At 40.8% G+C, this 25,439-nt stretch overlaps 1 protein-coding gene across 1 annotated transcript; it reads left to right on the top strand.

Moving 5' to 3' along the window:
* The first annotated feature begins 1,919 nt into the window (after positions 1-1,919).
* PAX9 (paired box 9) lies at positions 1,920-23,570 on the top strand. Its single transcript, XM_050953950.1, has 4 exons — positions 1,920-1,963; positions 2,717-3,343; positions 6,438-6,577; positions 23,165-23,570. Exons 1-4 carry the CDS (start codon positions 1,960-1,962, stop codon positions 23,417-23,419), a joined length of 1,026 nt encoding a protein of 341 aa, XP_050809907.1. The 5' UTR covers positions 1,920-1,959; the 3' UTR covers positions 23,420-23,570.
* Positions 23,571-25,439: the final 1,869 nt, after the last annotated feature.

Raw genomic sequence — 25,439 nt, forward strand, 5'->3', positions numbered from 1 at the left:
TGAGAATTGTATTGTGAGGTATCGGTGAACTTTTACAAACTGCGGAAATCCCACAATTTACAACTAAGATATTTTTGAACATCCAAATCACGTTGCCGGCACAGAAAAGCAGTGCAAAATACATATCGGAGATCAAATGTATCAATATTACGAAAAAGCCCACAAAATGACCATGATCGCCTTTCCCTTCATCAAGAAATAGTTTCAACATACAATTGATTCCGGTCTTGTTTCCGGTAGTATCCTACTCATTCCTGATTGTGCAGATTCACTAGGGTTTAAAATAATACTGTAAAGGAAGACCTAATATCCATGGAAATTCAATTCTGTCTTCTAACAACCTGCCTCCTTAAAAAATCCGCGTCGTTTAATATTTCATTTGAAAATGATATTTGGAAACAGTTCCAACTCGCTCCCTTCTGGGCCGATCAGATTTTTTTTTATTTCCCGAGTTTATATTCATTCTAATTAATGGATTCTATTCTTTCTTGATTACATAGCATTTACATATCCTATTCCTGCAGATTTTACTTTTAAACAAAATTTGAAAGAAAAATATTATAAAATCCTGGCTGGAATTGGAGTGTATAATCTATGTGTGTAGTATGACATATGTGTGGAGTGTGTGTAAGTACGTACACAAACATATCTAGTGAATGATACAGGCAACGATGCCAAACAAAACACAGTCGCGCGCACACACGCACACACACACACATCGCATGAAACGCAAGCACTTCAGCGCCTACCAACTTTTTCTGACGATTTTCTTCTGTTAATACCAGTATTAGTGTTGTTATTAAAGTCAAAACCAAGCATTTACATCTTACAATTAAACATAATGTAACACTTAAGATAGGAAATAAAATATAAATTGTATGGAGGTCACACACAACGACCCCCCCCCCATTTAAACACAGACAGTTGCATCCTCGTTTCATTTGTACAACTCACTGATTCATTTGGCTTTCGTACCCCCTTTTAGTTTATAACAACAATAAACTTACCTTTAACAATCACAACTCTCTGGGACTTATGCTAAATAATATATTCACTGGTTAAAACGTTTTTATTTTAAAATTACAGCAGGATCACGTAAAGATACACGAATCTCTATTACCTGCAAAATAAATGATAAAGAACTCTGCATTTTTCACGACGTCGCTGTTATTCCCCCGTGAAACTGCTGACTCCGGTTATTGGCTATAAACATCAACATATTTTTCTGTCTGGTCATTTATTGTGCAAATATAAATAGCCAGAGGAAACTTGAATGAACTAAAAGGCAGGCGTACCTACAAACTTTGAACAGATTGCTTTCTCTAAATCCATATGACCAAAATATTGGCACCGTTGAAAATAGCCTAGTAAAGGTATTACCAACCCTGAAAGTATGTACACTTAAACTAAAAGATCTCATACACAGGTACAGACAGGATCAGTTGATTTTTCTACAAAATAATGCCTTACTATAGCGCTATCATTAAACTATTCCGCATATTTCCCATATTAATTGCACTCTCAGTGCGATTTACCACTACATAGGTATTTAATATTCGTCTCTATTGTATTAGGCATCCAGGTGCTGAGCATGCCTGCAAAAGAAAACGGAAGAGCCTTCCTGGATTATGCTGTCTATCATCATCGAGCACCAATTGGGAGGCCTCTTTACCTTGGGTCCGCCCTCCGGGAGGGGAGTGCCTCTGGTGACTGATAGACTGAGACGCCCAACCCAGCCCAGCCCACGTTGCTGTGAGATTGAAATGCAGAACTCAAGTCTCTTTCATCGGGAAACAGACTTCCTTTTAGCCTTTTTCCTTACGTTCTTGCTATCTCCTAGAGTGGAAATCAGAGGGGCCCGTGGACTTTTCCAGCCGGGATTGCAGGAGGCCGGGAGACTGAATCTGTTGTTAAATTCCCTTTTGCAAGCTTAGTCTCATTGGTGTCCTGCTCAGCGCAATGGGTAAGTGGCTGGAAGCTGCGGGAGGGTTCAAGGGCTGTCAAAAGAGAGAGCACCAGTGTGAGATCATGTGCCGCCGCAATTTGCTTATTGACTTTGTTCGTGTTCCTACAAGTTGTAGGAACATGTTAAGGGTCAGCAGCACAGAATGGAGCAAGCTAATGACTGGTTGGTTTATTATTAATGTTATTATGAGAGTACTGGAGGATTGGAGCCTAACGGATGATTTGAGCCTGTGTGGCACATTGTGTATTGTTGCTGACATCGACAGCACAGCAGTTTAAAAATTAACACGTTTGCTTCGCAATGTGGGGCTAGTGGTGTTGCTAACAAAGAAGCATGAACAGGAGCAAACAGCACTAGAATTGATCTTTTTCTTTAATTACTACTTTCAGTTTCCCTCACCTCTCACGTTTTTGCAGAATTAGTCCACCAATTTCGCTGGCTTTCCCCTCTCTTTTGGGGGGAAATAAAGAGACTTGTCTGCTTGTGTGATCTCACTTTTCACCTCTGGAATGTACATTCTGGACTATTTTTAATGGCACAAATCAACGAGCTTTGAAAATGTTGCCACGTTTTTGTTTTTTTAAATTTCAGCCGCATTAGATTAAACCCCTTGTAAATGAAGTGACTATGGTGCGTTCCCTCTAACCGGTGACATCTGCGTTTTGATGATTAATAGTTGGGTGGGTTCAAACAGCCCCCGTGAACCGTTTGCCGTGTCAAATGTGTTTGTGTGTGTGTGTTTGCTTGCAGAACCTGCCTTTGGGGAAGTGAACCAGCTCGGAGGGGTGTTTGTGAATGGGAGACCCTTGCCTAACGCCATCCGGCTCCGGATTGTGGAATTGGCCCAACTGGGCATCAGACCCTGTGACATCAGCCGACAACTGCGGGTTTCCCATGGCTGTGTGAGCAAAATCCTGGCGCGCTACAATGAGACTGGCTCCATCCTACCAGGGGCGATCGGAGGCAGCAAGCCTCGGGTCACCACCCCCACGGTGGTGAAACATATCCGGACCTACAAACAAAGAGATCCGGGCATCTTTGCTTGGGAGATCCGAGACCGACTGCTGGCAGATGGCGTGTGTGACAAGTACAATGTGCCTTCCGTCAGCTCCATCAGCCGGATCCTCCGGAACAAAATTGGAAATCTCTCCCAGCAGGGTCACTACGAATCTTACAAACAGCATCAACCCGCTCCACAGCCTGCGCTGCCTTACAACCACATATACTCCTACCCCAGCCCCATCACTGCTACAGGAGCCAAAGTGCCGACCCCGCCGGGAGTGCCCGCAATCCCCAGCACCATGGCTATGCCTAGGACCTGGCCTTCTTCCCATTCGGTCACGGATATCCTGGGGATCAGGTCCATAACAGACCAAGGTAAGAGAAGAGCCAAGAAGACACTTCTTGCTCACATAGGAACACTATGTTGATAGCAAAAGAGGGGTCCCTTAACGCCTAATTTCTGAGCAGTTTTCCTAGAATATTCAGACTTTTCTGTTTCAAAGCAGGAAATCTCCAATTCTTTCAAAGTTTAGTGATAGTTTCATTTCTTTATCTCCATAGTTTGTAAACTACAGAGCTATTTTCTCCAGCACGCACTAAAGATCAGGAACATAATAAAAACGTTAAGGGTTTATGTTTCAAGGCCTCATCTTACTACATTTTCTATGGGCTTATGCTTTTTGGACGTATAACACATAATGCAATGGCAAATGACTCTAGCAAAGATCATTTAGCTGAAGAACAGACAGCGTGGGCTAAAAAATATGGCACATCCATAATAACTCTCTTTTTCTGTATCATATATCTCATCTATGTCTTCCTTTTCAGTCATTAATGATATAATAATCTCGCATGCCTTCTGTGTATTACGTATATTTGTTACCAAATCAGGCATTCGTAAGTGAAAGCATCTTGAAATTACAGAGAAATTCAGTTTCCCTAGTTTTCGCAATCAGGCCAAATTTGCTCAGACAGGAAGTTCAAATGTCACCTAATTGCTTTCATTCTTATGTTTAACTTTGTTTTCCTCCGAAGTGGTGGTCCAGAAAAACGAAACCACTGATACTTCACTTGTATTTGTCCCTTTCCAAGCGACCTCTTTTCTTCTACGCCCCTTCTTTTGTTTTGGCTAGAAACGGTAGCTTCTCGCTGAACAAGTCTCTGCCATTTGCAGCAAAACACACTTCCAAGTTTAGTTTTTGTCAAGTAACAAACATTACATGTGATGAAAAGAGCATATTTTACAAATAACTTTGGGCTGTAGCTCTCTCTGGGTCCTAATCTTGGAACTGGAGTTTAACTTTCTATTTTCTCATTGCATGTTTTCAACTACACAAGATATCAGTATAACAAACATCCAAATGCATTGGCATTAGAAGGTTTTTACAAGCAAGGGCAGCCCCTCCCCATGTTAGATTCAAAATATAACCCCCATAAACAAAAACAAAACAAAACAAAAATCAAACCAAACGTATGTGCGTGTGGAGCTGGATTTAGAAAATATACATGCTAGGGTATGTTCATTCCACGGTGGGTGGAATGTCTGAAATGAACATTAAACAGGGAAAATTAAATTAGAAATTGAGAGGGTTTAAATGAATTCCTCCTTTATTAACATCATATTGGCAACAGGGCCTCTTAAGGTCCCATTGAATGTTTAGATTTCTTTCCTCTTCTATCTCAAGACTTGGGGATTTACAAGATTTACTATAATATACATTCTCCTCTCCCCCAAGCCAAGGTTTGGGCTGCTGAACAGCAGAAACTGCATATGAGGGTTGTTTGCGCTTGATTTGTAGGATAAATTGACCTTGCTGACATTTAAAGGAAGCCCCTATTCATGGAAAAGTGTGAGATCAGCAGAAAAGGGGGCTCACAGAGAGAGCTCAGGTTCTTAAGACAACTTCAGGCTTATGCCATGGACTGCATTTTCCCTTGCAAGGAGGTTAGAGAGGTAGCTTCTGAACAGAAACAGTTTAACGCGAGAGCTCGATCCTGCTCCCAGTCAAATCAATCAAAGAGGTTGCTTTTGATTTCAGCGGGAACAGGCTCGGGCTCCCAGCAAGCACACTTCACAGCTCGGGGGCGAGGTGGTTTAGGAGAGACCATTCTCGCCTCAGTACTCCGGTTCATGCCGAACAATTTTCGTTGCGTGTAAATGTTACAGCCCCGCGAGTCCCTAGCAGAATCATATGCGTTTAAAATCAATGATTTTAAACGTTTTTTACTGGCGCGTGTGTGCTCATAATTCTGCAGTGCCAGAGTTGCGAACAACAGAGCTATCTTTTCCCTTTGAAAAAAAAAAGTTACATTGTTCCGTTAAATCTACCTTGGAAATAATTATGTCAAGCACATAGTTATTCTTACGCAATGTTCTCCTCTAAATTACCTGGTGTCAAGGAAAGGCGATGATGAATGATTCGAAACAACCCTGGGGCTTGTGCTAATCGATATATACTGTGTGAGTTTCTTTGTATTTCGATTAAATACGGAAAGGAAACTTTGAAAGTTTAGCTCCTCTAACTTATGATTTGATCTTTTCTCCTATTGTCTTCCATTCCCTTTGTCTCTCCTGTTCGTCAGTCTTCAACCCCTACCTCCAAAGAGAAACCCAACCGATTTTCTAGAGAGTGAGGTGGCAGGGTGGGGGTGTGCACACATAGAGGTGTGTACACACACAGCAATTTACACGTACAGCGATAAGATGTAAGTAAAAAGAGATGTAAATTACTCACATGATATATAATTTACACATCAAGTATTTTAAAAATAAAATTTTATAGGGATTTACTCAGTTTTCTAAACGAGCACCAGAAGTCTCCTTCAAATTACCGAAACCGGTAACTCAGTTTCTGGCCGTTTGGTGAAGATGAGTACAGTCTATTTAGTACAGAAATTGAAATGCTATTAAAATGTCTTTGAGGTTTAACGTCATAAAACAGGAGACCAGCATACATGGAGCTCCATTTTCTCCACAGGTTTTTATTCTGGGAGAAGAAGGAAATCAAGCTGTTGTAAATATTATAAATAGGTGTCCGGTGGTGTCATTCAGGCGTCATCGGTTACTTTTCTTGATTGCGTGGATAGCAATAGGGAGGATTTGTCACTCAGCTGAGCCAGTCCTGCTAGGAGCTGGAGTAGGGGCGCTGGAACAGTTTTTGTAGTGGGGGTGCTGAGAGCCATTGTACCAAAATATAAACCCTGTCTATGATGGACACCACTTCACGTAAAGGGGTGCTGCAGCCCCCCAGTACCTATGAGGGGGAGTTCTGGCCTCAGTTTTACTAGGGTTTGGGTCACAGGTAAAGTTTGAGAGAGTTGTCTGGTGTGTGTGTGTGTTGGTGGTGAGGGGGAAGGCACAGCCTCAGTGTAATCACACATAGCAGTGCTTGCCACAAGCACAACTGCCTTGGCACTTCCCAGCTCATTTTCGAAATCTCTAACGAGCCGTGCCGGTGTCTCCCAACAGTGAGTGACAGCTCGCCCTACCACAGCCCCAAAGTGGAAGAATGGAGCAGCCTGAGCAGAAATAGCTTCCCCCCTTCAGCCCAGCATGCTGTGAACGGACTCGAGAAGAGCTCCCTGGAACAGGAGGCCAAGTACAGCCAGGTAAAGAGAGACCGTGCTTGCTAACCTCAGGGGGCAGGGCTGCACTGTTGGGGGAGCTTTCCTCCTTTCTGGCTGCAGGAAGGTTACCCGGCTGGATTTCTAATGGCTGGCTGCGGACGGGCCCAAACTCTCCATAGGCTTCTGGCCTCAGCCTGGCTACAGCCTCAAGTCCCAGATCCCAGCCCCGTGCTGCTCTCTGCTTATTCACTGCTGTGCTCTGTACGGGGCCGGTGCCCAGGCCTGGCTGGGTTTTGGGACGAGCCCTCCTTTGTACCCTGCCATGTTAGCCGCTGCTTTGTTTAAAGGTGCATAAAAAGCCCGGTAAAGAGCAATTATAACGATCTGTACAGGAAGAAGGAGCCCCTTCTCCTGCACAAACAAACTGTAACCCAGCTGACAGAGCCTGGACTGGAGTCGCGCTGCTTCCCAAGCCGCCTCCTTACACGTGCGGGCTTCCCAGGGAAGCGTGGCCCAGGCGGTGTCGCGCTGTATGTGGCACAGGCTAGGCTCTGTCGGGAGAAGCCGATCGCTGTAGTAATAAATGATAATAATGAACAAGATGCTCAGGCGTTTGCACTCTTCCGATTTAATTTCAAATCCAAGGCCCGCTCAAATGGAGGTGGGCAGGGGAATAAACTGCACGGGCGCTGCGGACTCTGCCTCCCCCACAGGGAGCCCCGGAGAAGGGCCCGTTCACGCAGCTGGCAGAGCTTCATGATGCCCCTCCTAGGTGCCGGGCTTAAATACCCAGCTGGCCTAGGGCCCGATCCTGGTTCCAGCGAAGCCCCAGGGAAATCTCCCCCGGGCGCAGGATCGGGCCCGAGAGCGCGGAAATCCCGGGCGCCCTTCTGAGCTCCGGGGTGATGCTGGCCTGACACATCTCGGGGATGGTGTTAAGGCGGCCTCCAGCTGCTTCCCTCTCCTGCCCGCCAGTCCTGGGCAGTTGGGGGATCGCCGCGGGCCCCCAGCAGTGCTTACGGGCCCTTTACCGAAAAGAACCAGACACATCTTAACTCCCCTCCTCCTGCCTTTGGCACAAAGGTCCCCGCTCTCTTCTGCGCACCGCTTCCGCTTTGCCACCCAGCGAACAGGCCGAGCTCGCTTCAAGCAGGGCACGGGGGGTTCTCCAGCCCCGCTCCGTATTCACGGCAACCCCCGCCCCCGCCAAGCCGCTCGCTCCCTTTGCCCCTCTCCACTGCAGCCCCCACAGCGCGGGAGCCTGCTTGTACCCGGGGCACTCCAGCAGGGACCTGGCCTTGCAAGGAATCAAAAAGAAATAGCCGTCCCAAAGCTTGCTGGGAACGTGAGAAAGCCATCCACAGGCAGGCCCCAGGGAACCTGGGAATAGCCAGATCAGCTTGTGGGCATTTGTATAGCCACCAACGGCTTCACCAGCTGTTGGGAGGTGTGAGCTGGTTTGGGGGAGATACTTAAGTCAGTTACCTGAACTTCCATACTGTCACTGCACAGACAGCAGCAGCGACAGAGGCCAATTTCCTACTGTGCATCTAGAAATACACCTCATATTTGGATGTTCACTAAGTGAATTTACTTAGAGAACGGAGCTTGATTTCTGACCGCAGGTATTTTGAGGGCAGCTTGATTAAAATTCAGGCTCACTGCTTTAAAAAGAATCATTCCCAATATGCATTTAAACACATTGAAAATTCACACCATATTCAGCAGGTGATCGAATAGCTTGGAAACAGGGTATATACTTTGCTTTTTTATATTGTTAAGCAATTTTACTCCTAAATAGACTATTAAATTCCTATGATTTTTCTTACTGAACAATATTAGAAACAGTTGTCTAACTTTTACATTTGCTGATAAGGGATCAAATCATGCCCCCAGGGATAAGATGTAACAGACTTAAATATGACTGACTTGTGTAGCACATTTTTAACAACATTTTTTATACACAGTAAAAATACATTTCAAAACCATAGCATATTTCCCATAACATGTTAATTCTGCTCTCTATGCAGAGTCTGAAATTCATTCAGAGGGTGGTTCTACTTTGTTTTGGGAAATTCATGTCCTGTATTCAAATTTTGTTATTGTTGGAGGGCAGCATTTTCAGAAGTGTTCAGTAAATTTGTATGGCTTAATTTTTGGATATCACTTTTTGCCTGATTTTCAGAGCTGAAAGTCCTCTGCCCTGTTGAAAATCAAGCACAAGGTGTCTAGAGTTGGGCACCTGAAATACAGTGCTCACAAAACGAATGAACACTTCTGAAAACATAGCTGTATAGATGTAATGGAAAATGGGGTAGGCCTCAAATGTGAGCAACCTTTTTATTATGTTTGCTAACACTGTGTACAGTGGTGCTGGAACTAAGGGTGCTGCTGCACTCCCTGGCTTGACATGGTAACAACAAGCACCAAATAAATGATTTCAGTGGTTTCCATCATCAGCACCCTCAATATAAAAATGGTTCCAACACTCCTGACTATGTAAAACTAGCTTATTTTTCCCAATTACAAATAATGCTAGCAGCCCAACTAAGAGTTGCAATTAATGAAAAAAACTTTAATGAATGAATTTAATTTCCAAGCTTCTAGTTTTATTAAAATAAATAGTGCATATGCAAACAAGTTAGCAAAAAATACCTTGCCATTGTCCTTTTAAGAACAGTCCTCTATATAATTGCTTAGGCCCCCGATCCTTCAAAGACTTACGCACATGGGTAAGTTTATCATGTAAATAAATCCACAGAAATATTTGCAGGATTAGACCCTTACCTTGTAAACTGCTGCATCTCATAGGTTTTCAGTCACCTGAACAGATGAGCTAAAGAACAGTGTAACATAAATTGAACCTTACAATTGTTTTCCACACGAGCATAGGAAATTGTATTTTACATCTCATCCTTTCAATATATATGCATTTTATATTTATATAAATGTTCTTGTGGCAACACTAATATTATTTAAACATTACATACAACCTAGAAAGTTGACTACAAAAATTACTTGTAAAATGTAGGAAAAAAATGGGGGCAAATGCTACACTATTAGTAATTTTGTGTTCACTTAACACATATATATTGTCCACAAGATAAAAAGGCCAAAAAATAGTTATCAGTTGTGGAAAATGTCATTTTCAGAGCTGTGCATGTTCAAAAATAAAATAAAATAAAAAGTACTGCTGAGTACTTTTAAAAACATCTTTTTTTCCAGAATAGTATTTGTAGATTAAATCTGGCTCAGGGAAGCTCTAATTTATATTCTGGGCTACTTACAGTATAGTGTTCTTGCTTGTTTTCTATAATATTAATTAAAATGTATATAACTGTCTTAATTCATAAATTGACTACTTCTATGACCCAGAATATTCTCAAAAGGAAATAAATGCCCAAGAAGAATGTGAATTTTTTTGCAGTTTTGGCAAGATTCATGGTTTGAATAGAACTTTTCAACAAGGTACAAAATGGATTTCAGATTGAATGCTCAATGCACAGGCAATTTTCTTATCAGTTTGTTCATTTGGGTTGAAATTCACCCTAGCACGGTGCATCTGTGGTAAACATTCTGAGGCAGTTAAATCAGACAGCAAGACTGTGAGGTGTCTCCACACCCGTTGCAAAGGGGGAACTGCCTGGTAGACTGGCATGGGAAGGAGGAGAGACCCTTGGGTCTGAACTTGTGTGGATCCAGGGTAAGAGTATCTAGTATCAATGGAGTAAGAAGTTTCAGCCAGTATCCATACTACACAGAGACTACAATGAAATACGTGCACTGCCCGTGGGCTACTGGGTGAATGCCATTCCAACGGGTTCCCTGCACAAATCTTGTTTAGTGAAGCTCTATCCAGAGGGGGATGAATGTGGAATTTCATCCATAGAACAGAAGTGATTGGTCTAAAATAGTAGATTTAACCCTGTGCTCGTTTTATGCCAACATAACTAAAGTCAGTAGCGCTTCCCTGGCCTAAAACTAGAGTAAAACAGTGAGGAATCAGGATTTGTGCCTCTAATGGGAGTTCTAATTGCAGAACAAGGGTGCGGAGAATGTGCCACACTGCACTTTGAACAAGGGTTTAGTGGGAGATGAGAATACAGCTATTACTGATTATCATTATTTATAATTTGTTATGCACCAACAATGTGCAAGACACAGGTGGTTCTGCTTTCCACCACATGCACTGGGGGGAATGCTGCACACAGATGCCTCAGTCTGATTCGGCTACCCTTACTCATGTGGAGTGCTTCTTCACACACAAGTAGCCCAACAGAAAGTCACTCCACGTGAGAAAGGGTGGCAGAATTGAGCCCTAAATAAGGTTTTTTTAATACAGTCCTGCTATATTTACTTGTTCCAACCTTGTATAAGCAACACAGTCATTTTAATGGGCCCGATCATGCAGGCAACTCTTTCACTGACTCCTGTATCAGTCTTTTGGGTGCACAGGCAGTGCCCCCTTTGCAACATGCAGGTGGTGCAGAGACTCCTTTGCATACTGCCCTTCACTACACACTTGCCGCACATCAATGGGAATTTTGCCTGAGTAAGGACTAAAGAATCGTGTCAAAAATCTCCAGATTTTTTGTCTTTGCAATATGCTGTCACATGCACTTGACACAAAATCTACCTTTCACATGTACAACATTTTAAGCTCCCCACATTAATAATTTTCTTGTGTCTCTGGAGCCCCAAACTTTGTCCTATATTTGAGCTTCGACAGCTTGAAAACTTTGGCTAGCACATTCTGATTTTGCATCAAAAGTTCCCTAGGAAATCAGAGAGATGTCTTGTAATGTTCCTATTGATTTTTAATTAACAGACACCTCCAGTCTTAAATTGTATGCAAGCAATTGCATTATATTTTCCCAGTGCATCATTTTACACACTTCTGTAAGCAAAGCCATGTTGCAGACAGCGCAGTCTGAGTAAAGAGGAACCTGAAGCGGAAATTAGATTTTTCAGGGAACGTGACAGTTTTGGTTTACAAATGCTTCACATCTTCAAACTCAGCAACACAACCACATATATGCCTGAAAACATACTTTATTAAGTGTTGGGAGTACTTCTGAGAGTAATTACTGTCTGTGAACATTGATATGAAAAAAATGAATACACCATGCATTTAAAGAAAAGTGATTTCAGAGTTAAGCCGCTTGCATACACAGTTGCTTTTAGGGAAACTGATTGAAATCCTTGTGGAGCTAAAATAAATAGAATTCCATTTGTACATTGCATTTGAAATGAAGATGTTTTATAAGTATGAACAGTTTGTAAACTGCAGTGTTCAAAGGACTAGGTATTGAATACACTAATTTTATGGAAGCACAAATTGAATAGTACTGAAGTTCGTATTTGCATGTCTATAATTAATGCAAGGATTTGGGTTATGTGTACATTTAATTAGTGGAATGTTAGGCAAATATTATCACAATATTTTTCTCAGAATTTATTGTTGTGGATATTGCAGGAAGAAGACATGCACATTTGACTAGAATGGCTGCTACTTTCTTAACAGGCCAACATTAAGAACTAGTGTCTAAGGACAGGTATTCTGCAAGTTAATTCTGTTCTAAGATCTGATTCAAAACCCACTGGAGTTAGCAAAAAGACTCCCACTAACTTAAATGAGCTTTGGATCAGGCCCTGAATGAGGCCCCACTCTAGCAAATCAGAGACACTATTCATGGCTAGAGCTTATGCATGCTAATATGTAAGAAGCCGTGCTCTCATCCTGAGAGCTTCACTCACTCACAGCCAAACCTTTTAGCAGCTATTGAGCATTCACTTCTACACCCAACCCTTTATCAGCTAATGAACATTCACTTTTGGAATTTTCAGGAGTTACTGTTCCTTCCTCCCAATTGCACCGAGATTAGGAGGTCATGAACTCCAACCTCTTATATCATGGGGAGAGACTCTCATATCCAGGCCTCCATTTTAGGGCAATAGAGGGCAAATAACTACAGGTGCAATTCTGCACCCATAATTATTTGCACCAACAGTTTAGGCCATGTAAATATTTAAGATCCTACTCTTTGGTTACAATGGACAATGTATTGTGGGTGCAGTAGGCACAGCACCACTAATTATTTTCATCCACAATTATTTTCACCCACAGAAAATGGTGACCCTAGTAAGAGTGAACTGAATATTTAGCCCTAAATGTTTTGGCCTATTATCTAACCCTCTTACAAGACTTACTTGCCACAAAATGCCACTAGCAAATTAGTTAGCTGGCATCCTCCACTCCTAATCAGACTCTGAACAGTTGGATTCATAAGTGAAGGTCCAGGGATAAACAAGTCCCTGCTAATATCCTAGAAATGCACTTTCTCCAGGCATCAAGTGTTCTGGGCACTAAGAACATGTTCCCATTGGCTTCCCTGCCAAGGTGCCAAGTAAAATTCCTAATTACCCAGTTAGCTGAAGGGATTATGTTGTCTACTACACCTGAAAAGGGAGGAATTTAGACCAGAACACTCTGGCCTGGGGACTCACCAGTCCTGCTGTACTCTGATTAATTGCTCTACACTGGTTCACACCATCAGGACATTGTCACCAAGGTGGATGATGAGGTCTAGGCATCCATGTCATTGCATGTTGTGGATGAGCGGCATGAGCTGATCCCACTACATACACCTGATTCCTTCCCAGGTGATCTGGATCGCACCCCATTCGAATCCTATTCGTGAGACCTGCCTCTTACTGGCCACCCGCTTCCACGCCCAAAACACAGTGCCCTGCCCAACAATCCACATGGCTTCAGGGCACTCCACCGGGATGAAACTAATAAAGAAAGTCAGAGAGGTGAGTGAATGGTTGGCGCCCAGGTTGGCTCCTGTGTGCCAGCTACCTATTGCCTGGACATCACTGTCTGGGAACTCAGTCACGGTAGTCAAGATCATGGCACCTATTCTGAAGGAATGAGGAGCTTGAGTGTTGAGGGATCCTCATCAGGACCAGATTCTCAGAAACATGGGAATTTGTTAGAAACCCATCCCATAAGCCTTGCTGTGTTTGGAGTGCAAGAGAATGGAGACAGGAATCTATACCTGGTGCTTTATGGCTGCCATGGCAATTGGGTAGCCAATGGGGATTGCCTGTATTCCCAGTCACAGGCAATGGGCTCTGATGTCAACTTCATCAGTTTGCCAGCACCTGATAATTGCTCCTGCGAGCTTGGAGCCTTGATGGACAATAGGAATGCTGGCTTTGGGTGACGGGTCTCCACTGGGAGGTCAAATTACTAGCGCTATTAGTAGCTTTCTCTGTGAGCCAGAAAGTCTTGAGGTAGCTCCTACTCCCTTATTTTCTCCATCCTGCTGACTCCAGCATGGTCTGACTATATTGTTAAATATACTATATTAGGTAGATATTTTCTATAGAACTTGTGAGAACAATACACTCTTATCTATCAATGTAGACAAGCAAAACATTAGTTCCTTACCATATATTATATAGATTTCATGGAGGTGCCAGTTGCAGTTCCATAGTTGAGGCTGGAGTATTAAACTTAAAGCATATAGAATTTATTGAGAAAATTTTATATAACTTTGCATCAAAGGGGGTTTACTAGATCCATCTTAGGTATTAGTAGAGCACTCACCATAGTTTCAAAGGAGAATGTCCTCCACTTATATTGTATCATGTTCTATAAATCAGATTTTGAACTGAAAATGCACACTGGCGCGAATGTACAGTTCTCATATGTCACCTATCTTTTAAGAATGCCACTGCCATGTCTTATGTTAGCATATGATTGAGGACAGAAAATTAAAATTCAAAATGATCTTGACAAACTGGAGAAATGGTCTGAAATAAATAGGCTGAAATTCAATAAGGACAAATGCAAGGAGAGGAATAATCAATTGCACAAATACAAATGACTGTCTAGGAAGGAGTACTGGAGAAAAGGATCTGAGGGTTGTAGTGGATCACAAACTAAATATGAGTCAACAATGTAATACTGTTGCAAAAAAAACCAAATATTCTGGGATGTATTAGCAGGAGTGTTCGAAGAAAGACATGAAAAGTAATTCATTCATTCTACTCAGCACTGATAAGGCTTCAGTTGGAGTATTGTGTCCAGTTCTGGGCACCACACTTCAGGAAACATGGACAAATTGGAGAAAGTCCAGAGGAGGGCAACAAAAATGATTAAAGATCTAAAAAAACATGACCTACAGTGAAAAGTTGAACAAAAATGGGGTTTGATTAGTCCAGAAAAGAGAAAACAGAGGGGTAACATGATAACAGTCTTCCAGTATGGAAAAGGTTGTTATAAAGAGGAGGATAATAAATTGTTCTCCTTAACCACAGAGGACAGGACAAGAAGTAATGGGCTTAGATTGCAGCAAGGGAGATTTAGGTTAGACATTAGGAAAAAGCTTCCTAACTGTAAGGGTAGTTAAGCAGTGGAACAAATTAGCTAGAGAGGTTGTGGAATCTCTGTCTCTGGAAGTTCTTCTGAACAGATTAAACACAGGTCTAAATATTACTTTGTCGTGCCTCAGTGCACAGGACTGAACTCAATGAGCAATTGAGGTCCCTTCCAGTCATACATTTCTATGATTGACCTTAGCTGTGGTGGACTATACGTGTGAAATCCACTCCACTATGAAATCCACATTTTCTCTCTAGAAAAAAACAAAACAAAACACCCTGACAATATTAAATACCCTTTCTTTCGCCTCCAAAAAATAAGTTTTGTTTTGTTTATATGACCATTATTGGGTCTCATGTGTGTTATTTCTCTTTTACCACACTGTTGTTGTCATGGACTCCTTGAGTCTGGTTTTGATGTGTTTGGCTTCTAAAGAAGGTGTGTTCACTTTTATTTCTGTTCTATTTTGTTTTGGTGATGTTGTGCAGTGCCTCTGGAACCTTTGGTAGGGGGCTGTTGTTGGTGGGCAAATCAAATTTATTATTCCTGTTTCTGAGAACAGTTTTTTGCTCTCCTAAAGAAACCCAGGTTTGGAATTTGATAACCAAACATAATTAAGCTATGTCTTGATGAATGTTACAACTGTAGTTACAAAATTCAATTAGGCTGATCCAACTTGGTGTGTTATTTGGTGCAGCTGGAGCTGTCTATGAAAAAAGGGAAACAACTGTAAGTTAATACAAAAGTGCATTAAATATAGAGGGTAGAACCTGCCCATTATGAAGAGATTGGACCACGTTTTATAATGAAGTAGCGTGAATGTCTCTTGGAGTTTCATTACAAAACACTGCATATTGAATTCTAGTTACCATGAACCTAAACTGACAGTAAAGTTCTGTGAAAAAAATGACCTCACTTCAGAGAGATCCACGGTGTGTGGAAAGCTAGTTAATTAAATATTTGGACCCTGATCTTGCAAACATTTAATCATGTGCATAATTTTATTCATCTGAATAATCATGTTCAATTCTAATGTAGGATTGTTAACTCTGCTCCATGTCATTTATATATAAAGAGTAAACCAACTAGATCCCAGCTCCCGAAGAGCTCTCTTCAGTTTTCACAGCCAGATAATTTGGAAATCAGTGCAATTACATTTCCCCCGAGCAATAAACCAAGTATAAAGCTACCACACTTATAATGTTAGAATTTTTAAATAATATAATTTCAAAGTATTGCACTCTAATATATTTACTATGCTGAAATTGAGGTAATATATTTGAAGACAGTGTTCTACCTCCTACTAGATAATCCACATTCTATTCAGGTTGAAATTTCCTTTTGAACATTGAAGTTGTTTAACGAAAATTTCCTTCCTCAGTTTTAAAAATAAATCTTATCCTGCTCCCAGTGAAATTAATGAGCATTTGCCTTTGACTTCAATTGGAAACAGGAGCATGTCTAGTAAAGGTAACTATTTCCAGTATGCTGGATACAGTACATTATAAAATACGGATAAATTTTTGGATCAAGCATAGTAATGAAAACTCAGCAAATACGGGGTTGCAGAATTCACTCTAACTAGACTACTCATGCATATCTGGCTATACAAAGCTATATCTGGACACAACTTGTGGTCAAAATTATTTCTCAGAAACATTCTTTTATGAAGAGTTTTGCCGTAAAAAGGCCAAGTACTGCAGTCCTTCCCTAGAGCTCAGCTCTGTAAACTCTTACTCCTGCAAGTAATTCTGACTCACATGAGTATCCCCATTAACATCAGTGGAACATTCATGAGCATTTGTAGGATCATGTAATTTCTCCCACTGATGCCAAAGGCCTTAGTAATGACTGCAGAATTTAGCCCTAATTCTATTAACTACAATCATAACCAAAATATTATTTTACGTTATTTATTTTAAAAGGTTAGAAGAAATATATGTGTATTAATTGCATCTTTAGGCAATCCACTTTCCTAAAAGAGATTTCCATTACGTACCTGCTGATGATGTTTTACTTGAAAGATTTGTTTACCCGTCCCTTGGGGATTGATATGTTTGCTTGATTTATAAATCATATTTACCATCCAATTAAAGGGAGTGATTTAGCATGTTTGCTTCCTTTATATTTACAGTTTACTTTTGAGTGCTTCTAGTCATATTCCTGTAACCTCTCTGACTAGTTATATGTACATCACGAAGTACGTTAAACATATTCCCGGCATTTAAGGTGATTTACTCCTACTGTCGAAAGACTAGATATGCAGCCGTGCTCTCTGCTGTAGTTTTCCTTTGCTGTGGAAAAATTTACTCGTTCAGCAGCTACTTTGCAAATGTGTTTTCAGCACATTGGATGCACATTTCCAGTTTGCAGAAATTGCTCCAGCTTTTCATTTTGAAAAATGAGCAGTGAGAAAATGTCTTATTTGTGGAGTTACGGCAGCGTGTCTATAATTAAGGCTGCTGGCAACAATCCATTCTAAAGGCTAACCGCTACTCTTAGTAACACTAGTGTGAAAACTTTGATAGTCTGTTTAGTTTGCTTTTGGGCAATGGCTCTGCACTGGAGGATAATGTTAAGATGTGAAGCTTGCTGCTCCAAAGAGAGGCATTACATCCACACTGATATTGTGGTTGAGAGCTAGCAACTGTATACCAGAGGTCCATTCCTATTGACCTGACACAGGCAAAACTCCAACTGATTCCAGTGGGGAAATTTGTTTTGAAGCAAGATTACTGGATCAAGCTCATTAGTGTTGATAAACTAGGTAGTTGAGGAAGGCACTGTTTGCCCATGAAAAATGTTGTTTCTCAAGGAAGTTACAATTTGTTTTTCATAGATGTTTAAAACACCTCTTCAGAATGAAAGCTCCAAAAACACCTTAGCCTAATGGAATATCACAGCAAGCACCAGAACAATGGGTTGATGAGAAAGAATAATGGAGGCAACTCTGTCAAAATAATAACCACTTACATTGTCCATCCAGAATATTATGATTTACAGTAACAGACATGAATGTACTGCCATAACTTTGCATGGTATTTTTCATAAATTTTAAATAGGCACAGTTCCTGCTCTAAAAAGCTTACAATTATAGAATTCAATGAGGAAGGTTTTGCAGGATCAGGCAATAAAGCAGGCACCCATAAAACATATGTGTAACAGACAACAAGGGGGTAAGGGGAGAAGGGATAAGGATTAAATCAAGTCAAAGTGATAGGAATCATTCACTGATGGAACTCTGGATTTACACTGGGGTAACTCAGAGCAGAATTTGGCCCATATGGTTTCTACAGGCCAAGATTGGAAAAAATGAAAACCATTAAATGGAGATGGTGGAGACCGTGAGGTAAATAGGAGAGATTGTCTGAGGATTTTGTTCCTTGTCTCCTCAGAAAACACAAGCTAGAGGCCAACCCTGCCTTACCGAAGTTAATGGAGTTTTGTCATTGAATTCATAGGAATAGGGTTGATTCTTAAGGATATGTCTACATTGCAATTAGACATCTGCAGCTGGCCCAGGCCAGCCAATTTAGGCTCTCAGAACTTGGGCTAAGTAAGGGGCTGTTTAATTGCAGTGTAGATGTTCAACTCAGGCTGGAGTCCAAGCTCTGGGACTGTCCCACACTGTTAATTAAACAGGCCCGTAGTCTGAATCCTGTGAGCCCAAGTCAGCTGACATGGGCGAGCCGCGAGTTTTTAGTTGCAACGTAGACATACCCTAAGTGGCCAGATGGCCAATGTAAGCTACTTGTTCCAAAGATTATTGAGAGTCAAGTATCAGTCATTGGCCCCAGTGTAATCTCAAATATACACCGCTACCTTGATATAACACCACCTGATATAACACAAATTTGGATATAACACAGTAAAGCAGTGCTCTGGGGGGGGGCCTGTGCACTCTGGTGGATCAAAGCAAGTTCAATATAACACGGTTTCACCTATAACACAGTAAGATTTTACAGCATTATATCGAGGTAGAGGTGTAGATAGCAAATAAAATGATTGGGCCAAATCCTCAGCTGGCAAAAATAAGTGTAGCTCTATTGACTTCACTGGAGAAATTCTGAATTGCAACAGCTGAAGTGCTATGTGGCCAACTATTTTTAAATTATGGACCTGATTCTCCTTTCATTTACACTGGTGTAACTCAGTGGAGCGGGACCTGTGTAAATTTGGTAGAAGCCAGAGCAGAATCAGGCCCTGAATCTTACAAGCACAGTTGAAAGAACTTGTTTTGCTAAATTTACACACCACTAGCAAATTTTGGGTTCTATATTTTGAACATAACTCAGAACTGCTGAGGTTCTAGTTTCATTTCACTCTTGTAAAACATGAGTTCTAGGCAGATGCAACATTGGAAAGCAAATTTTTTCCCAGGTCTTCCTATAAACAGAGCAGTAATTACCTTCCAATGAGATTCTTTATTATTTGTATAGCACAGGTTTCCATTCAGTTAGAAATACATTTATGTGTTTTTAAAATTAAATTTCCCTTGAAAAACAATGGTTTAAATTAAGAGAAAAATATTTTTGAAACTTAATAATGTTTCATGAAACTCAGTCCTTAAAGTTCTAAAGGTTTTGCAAACTCATAAACACCATAGGGTTCTCCCACTCCTAATTATATGTGTTTGGATTTTGGTGTTCATTTCCTCCTGTTGAAATACATAGGTTGAATTATTCGTCCAATGCATATAGGGTCATGGAATGTAATCCCTTCCATTTATTTTGTAAGTGAATGTAGTACTTGTAAGAAGTGCCAGATTGACAGATGGAGATTCAAGCTCTCTGTTAACCCATACAACCATCAGAATCATCATCAATGAAAGCTTCCTCTCACTGCCTCACCTATGTGCCTCAAACCTAATTTGGAGGGTAGACCCGTTTCCATGACAGTTTGGTCCTTGGTCTCTTTGCTGAAACTTCAAATTAGAGTGCCAATTAGTGCCTACTGTGATGATGGTTTTGTGAGATAAAGACTGGTTAGTTAGGAACTAAAATGAGGCCAATTCATTTAACAAAGAGTCATCAGGTGATAACAGTTTTTCAGTCATTATCAACCCCTAGGAAAGATTTGAACTGGTGACCAGTAGGTGAAAGGCTCCATACTGGACTACAAGTCACTAGAGCAATTACATTTTAAATCCCAAAGCAATGTATTTGGGTAATATTAAAACATATCAAATCATCAGTGGGGGAGGGGGGGTTAAGAAAAGGGGTGGAGGCATGCAGGCCTAATTTGACATTTACAAAATCAGGGTATATTTTTATTATTTATCTTTTATAAAAATGAATGAATCTGAAATCAAATTTTGTTAATGAACCACCCAGGTAAAATATGCAGTGTAACTCAGTAAAAAACTGGAACTCTTCCAAAAATTAAAATCTGTGGTTGTTTGTTTTATTCACTGGCATGGTATCATGCTAGGGAAGGCCAATGTAAAGATATGTAAGAAGATGAAATAATTGTGCCTTTGGGTCTAAGCATTTATCAAAAAACATGCAGTCACCTATTCTTGAATAATGCCTGACAAATTTATTTTAATGACACGTGGCATATTTTATTTGGTTCCATTTCTACTTACAATGCCAGATTTGCCTCACACAATGCACAGTATTCAGTTCTGGAGTGCCAGTCCAGACAAGATTCTCACTGACTTCAATTACAATTTTGCCTAGGTAAAGCCTGTAGGACTGGACCCAACAGACAATGGTTCTTGAAGACCAAAAGTTACACTGCTACCAAGCATAATTATTTTTAATAGTGGGTGAGTGGTGTGAAAAGAATCATTGTCAATGTAAATCAAACAGTGCATTAATATGGAAATGACAAAATATCAGAGCACACCTTTGAATTCTAATCACCTCTTGCAGTAGAATTTTCTAATGCCTCATGCAGTAGAATTTTCAATGTACTTTAACAGGCACAAAGAGAAGCAGCCAGTGTTTGACATTCTCTGAGAACATTCTATAGAATGATATTCTGTACAGCAGATGATAAACATTCTATTGTCTTCCCTCCTTCACAAAATTGGAGCCCAGATCTGCACACTGTGGGGAATCTGCCTTGGCTCGTGCAGAAGAGGGGGGGAGGGGAGTAAAGTGGGGGATTGGTGGGAGACACCCATCACCCTTCAAAATCTGTGGGGAATCCTTGAAAAGGTAATACAGACTTTGGTGTATAACTTCTGCACAGAGCCACTCATACTTTTAAAGGGGAGAGTTCCAGAGGAAACCCCCTGGACAACATTCCATAGCAGTGCAGCTTCACTTGGAGCTGTACTGACTGGGAACTGGTGAGGGGCTCACTGGGTTCCTGAGCCAGTGCAAAGGCATAGGATATCCATATTTTGTGGTTTCATGGGAGTTGAGGGATGGATGACCTGGTTTTTCCATGTGGTGGGCAAGCCCCACACTCTCATAAGAAGAATTCAGAAGAAACTCCATGAGGGACAATTCTCAGAGCTCTTCTTCCCCCTGGATCCATGTCAGGCACAATTTCCTTCCTTCATTTTATAGTCAAATTATGTATCTTTGTGTTTCTGAGCTTTATAATATGTAGCTAAGGGCTCCCCTGGCTGTGTCACTCTGGCATGATAAAGTGCTTTCTGTTACCTTTAGGAAAAGCCCAAGAACCTGGCACAGAAGAGATTTTTATAACACCAGAGCAGGCATGGGAGCCCTGAGACACCAGAACATTAACGAGGGCTGAATTTCAGATCAAAATTTAGATTTGCAAAAAAATGGCAGATTCAGTTTCAGTTAAACATTTATAAATTTGAAAAAAAAATGTTATTTCCACAGCTGTATAATTTGTGTTAATATGCCTGTTAAATACAAAAGGCTGGATTCCTCTCTCTCATGCTGGTTTTACTGCTGTAAAACTTTAATTTGACTTCAGTGGATTCACTCCTGAATTTGATTAGTGTAAAAGACAGGAAAATCAGTCCTAATGGAGTTACACTGGTGCAAAGTATATATATGTGAGATCATAACCAAACCTTTATGATTAAGAAAGACCTAAAATGTGGATATAAATCTGAAATTTGGCCAGATGAAATCCAGAGAAGAGAAAAATAGGCAAAGTAGAAAATTTTAACATTATGTGAAGTTTTATCCAAAACAAAAGTTTTCCCCCTTTCTTACATCTCTGTTACACAGCTTGGCTCTAATTCTGCAAAGGAGCTTAACTTTAAGCCTGTGCTTAAATCTAAGTGCAGTGAATTGAAGAACAACACATGCTTATGTGCTTTGCTGAATCAGGACTCTATATGCAGTGCCCTTGTATTTGAATAGAAAACTTCCTTCCTGAAAAAAATAACACTGACACATAAAATAGCACTACATGAATCAAAACCTGAGCAAGATAAATGACTTTGCTTTGCATGTACTCTGATAAGGAGGGATCTGCAGTGTGTGAATTAAAACACTGACCAGTTTTTCATTTAAAAAGGGTGGCATTCCCTTGTGAATTCCTCCTGTGACAGACTGAACGTCTCTCCCTTTTTATTTTAAATAGACATCCTAACCATCTGCCATAAGTGCTGGAACTAAGGGAGCTGCCACACCCCTGGGCTTGAGTGATTTCCATCGTACACATGGTTTACAGTTTGGTTCAATGGCTTTTGGCACTCCCACTATAAAAGTTGTTCCAGCACCCCTGCCATCAGCCTATATAAACGCTTAGGAAAAAATGTTAAGGCTCTTGCAAGTGTACTGTAATTGTTCTGCTCACAAAAGTCCCATTGAAGTTCATGGGAGTTGTGAGTAAAGATCATTTGCAAGAGCAGATCCCAAAGATGTAGAAGCAGGCTTAAAGAGACACCATGAATAATACTACTACTCACACAGATATCACTTTTCAGCTATACATCTAAACATACTTTACAAAGGTGGGTAAGTATAATTATCCCCATGTTCCAGGCGGGAAAATTGAGGCACAAAGGGTGAAATCCTGGCCACATAAAATTCAATGGAAGTTTTGCTATTGACTTGAATGGGACCAGGAGTTCACCCAAAGCAAGCTGAAGTGAATTGTCTAAGGTCACACAGCAAGTCAGTGGTAGAATTAGGTAGGTATAGAACCAAAATCTCCTTATTCTCTCAGTCCAGTATCCTGCCCCCTGGCTATATAGACGTGTACAAATTCATGATTATTAGGAGTTCATTCTTTCTGAAGCAGAAAAAAATGTATCTTTATATTTTAGAAACTTTTTTCCCCTCTTTCCCTTTCAGGCACCAAATGGTCTTCCAACTGTCAGCGGTTTTGTCTCAGCATCAACTATGGCGCCTTACCCTACACCAGCCCAGGTGTCGCCTTATATGACATACAGTGCTGCCCCTTCTGGTTATGTGACAGGCCATGGTTGGCAGCATGCTGGAGGCACTCCGCTCTCCCCTCACAACTGTGATATTCCTGCATCGCTGGCATTCAAGGGCATGCAGACAGCCCGAGAAGGCAGTCACTCTGTCACAGCCTCTGCTCTCTGATATGCAATTCATTCCAGAACAGCTCAACCGTTTTCCTCCCCTCCCTGGCTCAGAGACTGATCTTTTGCATTGGTGACATTTACAGATTTCTCCCCCCAACCTTCCTCCCACAACATTTTTTGATTGAACTAGCCAAAACATAAGAAACTGATCCATGGGTTGTTGCCCTGGCACTGTGTTAAGCAAAGAAGATTTTACATCCCTCAAAGGGCTCATGGGACTTTCATTGGTAAAACCACCCATATTTATTCTAAGTCAACAAGAACTCTTTAAATGTGCAATTGTCATTGAGATTGTGTAAAAATCAATACAGAGAAATCAATGGGGAAAGATATGCTATGCCTCTAATCAACAAAAGTGGCCAAACAGAAGTTATTTGCTGATGATCTGTCTCTAGAGAACAAATCCTTTATTGACAAGGTTAGGTGATCCACTGTTATTTTTAAGATATTGCTTTTTGTTTGTTTGTTTATCAAGGCAATATGCGGCTCTCACATTCTTCCTGTATTTCAGCCTGTTACAAAAACAGTAAGGTGTTTGTATTTTCTGTCTATTTGTAAATATAAGCTTTGGCCAGCATGTGTGTTTCCATTCCACAGTACGTTTCTGCTTCTTGTCTGATGTTAAAAAGTCGTTTCTGTTTCTTGCTTGGTGATGGCAAGGGCCTCAGATGGCTGAGGTTGAGATAGTTCTTTTGGTATGTTTTGTGCAGTCAGTGGAGGCTTCAGCATCTTAAGAAAGACATTTTGTTTCTTCAGCAGAGGACTCAAAGGCAATCGACCAAATAACTCTAGTCCCAGGTCATACCCATCTCCCAGAGTCATGACACAACCACACGTGCCAAGTGTACAAAAGAGAAGCAGGTGGAAAATAGCTGAACAAAACCAAGAACTGTAGAGGAAAGTGATTTAGAAGCTTGAGTTTAATGTGAAATTTAAGTTAACAAAACCACTGTAAAACAAAACTGTACTGTCATTGTTTGCTTCCCTGTGTTCAGCAATTTCAGCTCCAAGGTTGCGTTGTAACTTTTTGAACAGAAAAAGCTGTCTTAAAATTTCTGCTTTAATGAATGTAAAAATGGCTCCTGGTAAAGTTTACATTGTTGTACATAAACAAGTCTCACTCGTAGGTATACTGGTGGTGGTCCAACAAATACAAATTTATATAATGTTAAACTCCCTTTTGGCATTTCTGTATCTTCTGGCAAGCATTCTGTCCCAATCATGTTGCTTTTAATTTTTCTACCTGACATTAACCTCCCAAAAGCTAATATTTTGGTCTTTTCAAACTTACCTGTTTTCCAAGGGCAATAATAAAGTTCTGAATATTACTCCAGTAAGTCTTCCACATGCTTCCAGACACATGTGGAACACATGCATGAAAGAGAAAGATTTGAAAATTGGTGTGACATTTCATATCCTTAATAGAATATTAATATATTGTGTACTTTTAGAATTCTTGTGCAATAACTTAAAAGAACTTCACTAGATATAGACTTTAAAAGACTGCATTAATTAAATCATCTTGATTTCTTCTTAGCTATATTAGACATTGTTTCAATGGCACAATAAAATCCAGTACCTGTTATGGGAATTTCAAACTTTTATTTATAACTCAGATGGCCATAGGCAGATTTCCGTGGCACTGTAAAGGAAATAATGAGTAAATAGCTACATATGCCTTATCATCATGCCTTATGACCAGTACACGGAGGTACATACTCTGAGTAGTTCATTAACATCAATGGGATTGCTCACAGTGTGGGATTGCTCACAGGTCTTTGCAGGATCGGGGCCTAACAAGCAGCTTGAAACTTTGTGGAAAGCTTTCAGAAAAACATATTTCCACAGTAACTATTTGTAATTTCATAAACATAACGAGGACTACAGATTAGGAATAATCAGCAAGGCAGATGGACTCTAAGGGCTGTATTTAGCTTTGATCTTTGCATAAAAAGTCAGTTGAATCATTAGGAATTCTACACACAGAACACAGATCTAAGCTGGCCCTAAAGAAACAA

This window comes from Gopherus flavomarginatus, chromosome 5 (assembly GCF_025201925.1).
Source record: "Gopherus flavomarginatus isolate rGopFla2 chromosome 5, rGopFla2.mat.asm, whole genome shotgun sequence".
NCBI lineage: Eukaryota > Metazoa > Chordata > Testudines > Testudinidae > Gopherus > Gopherus flavomarginatus.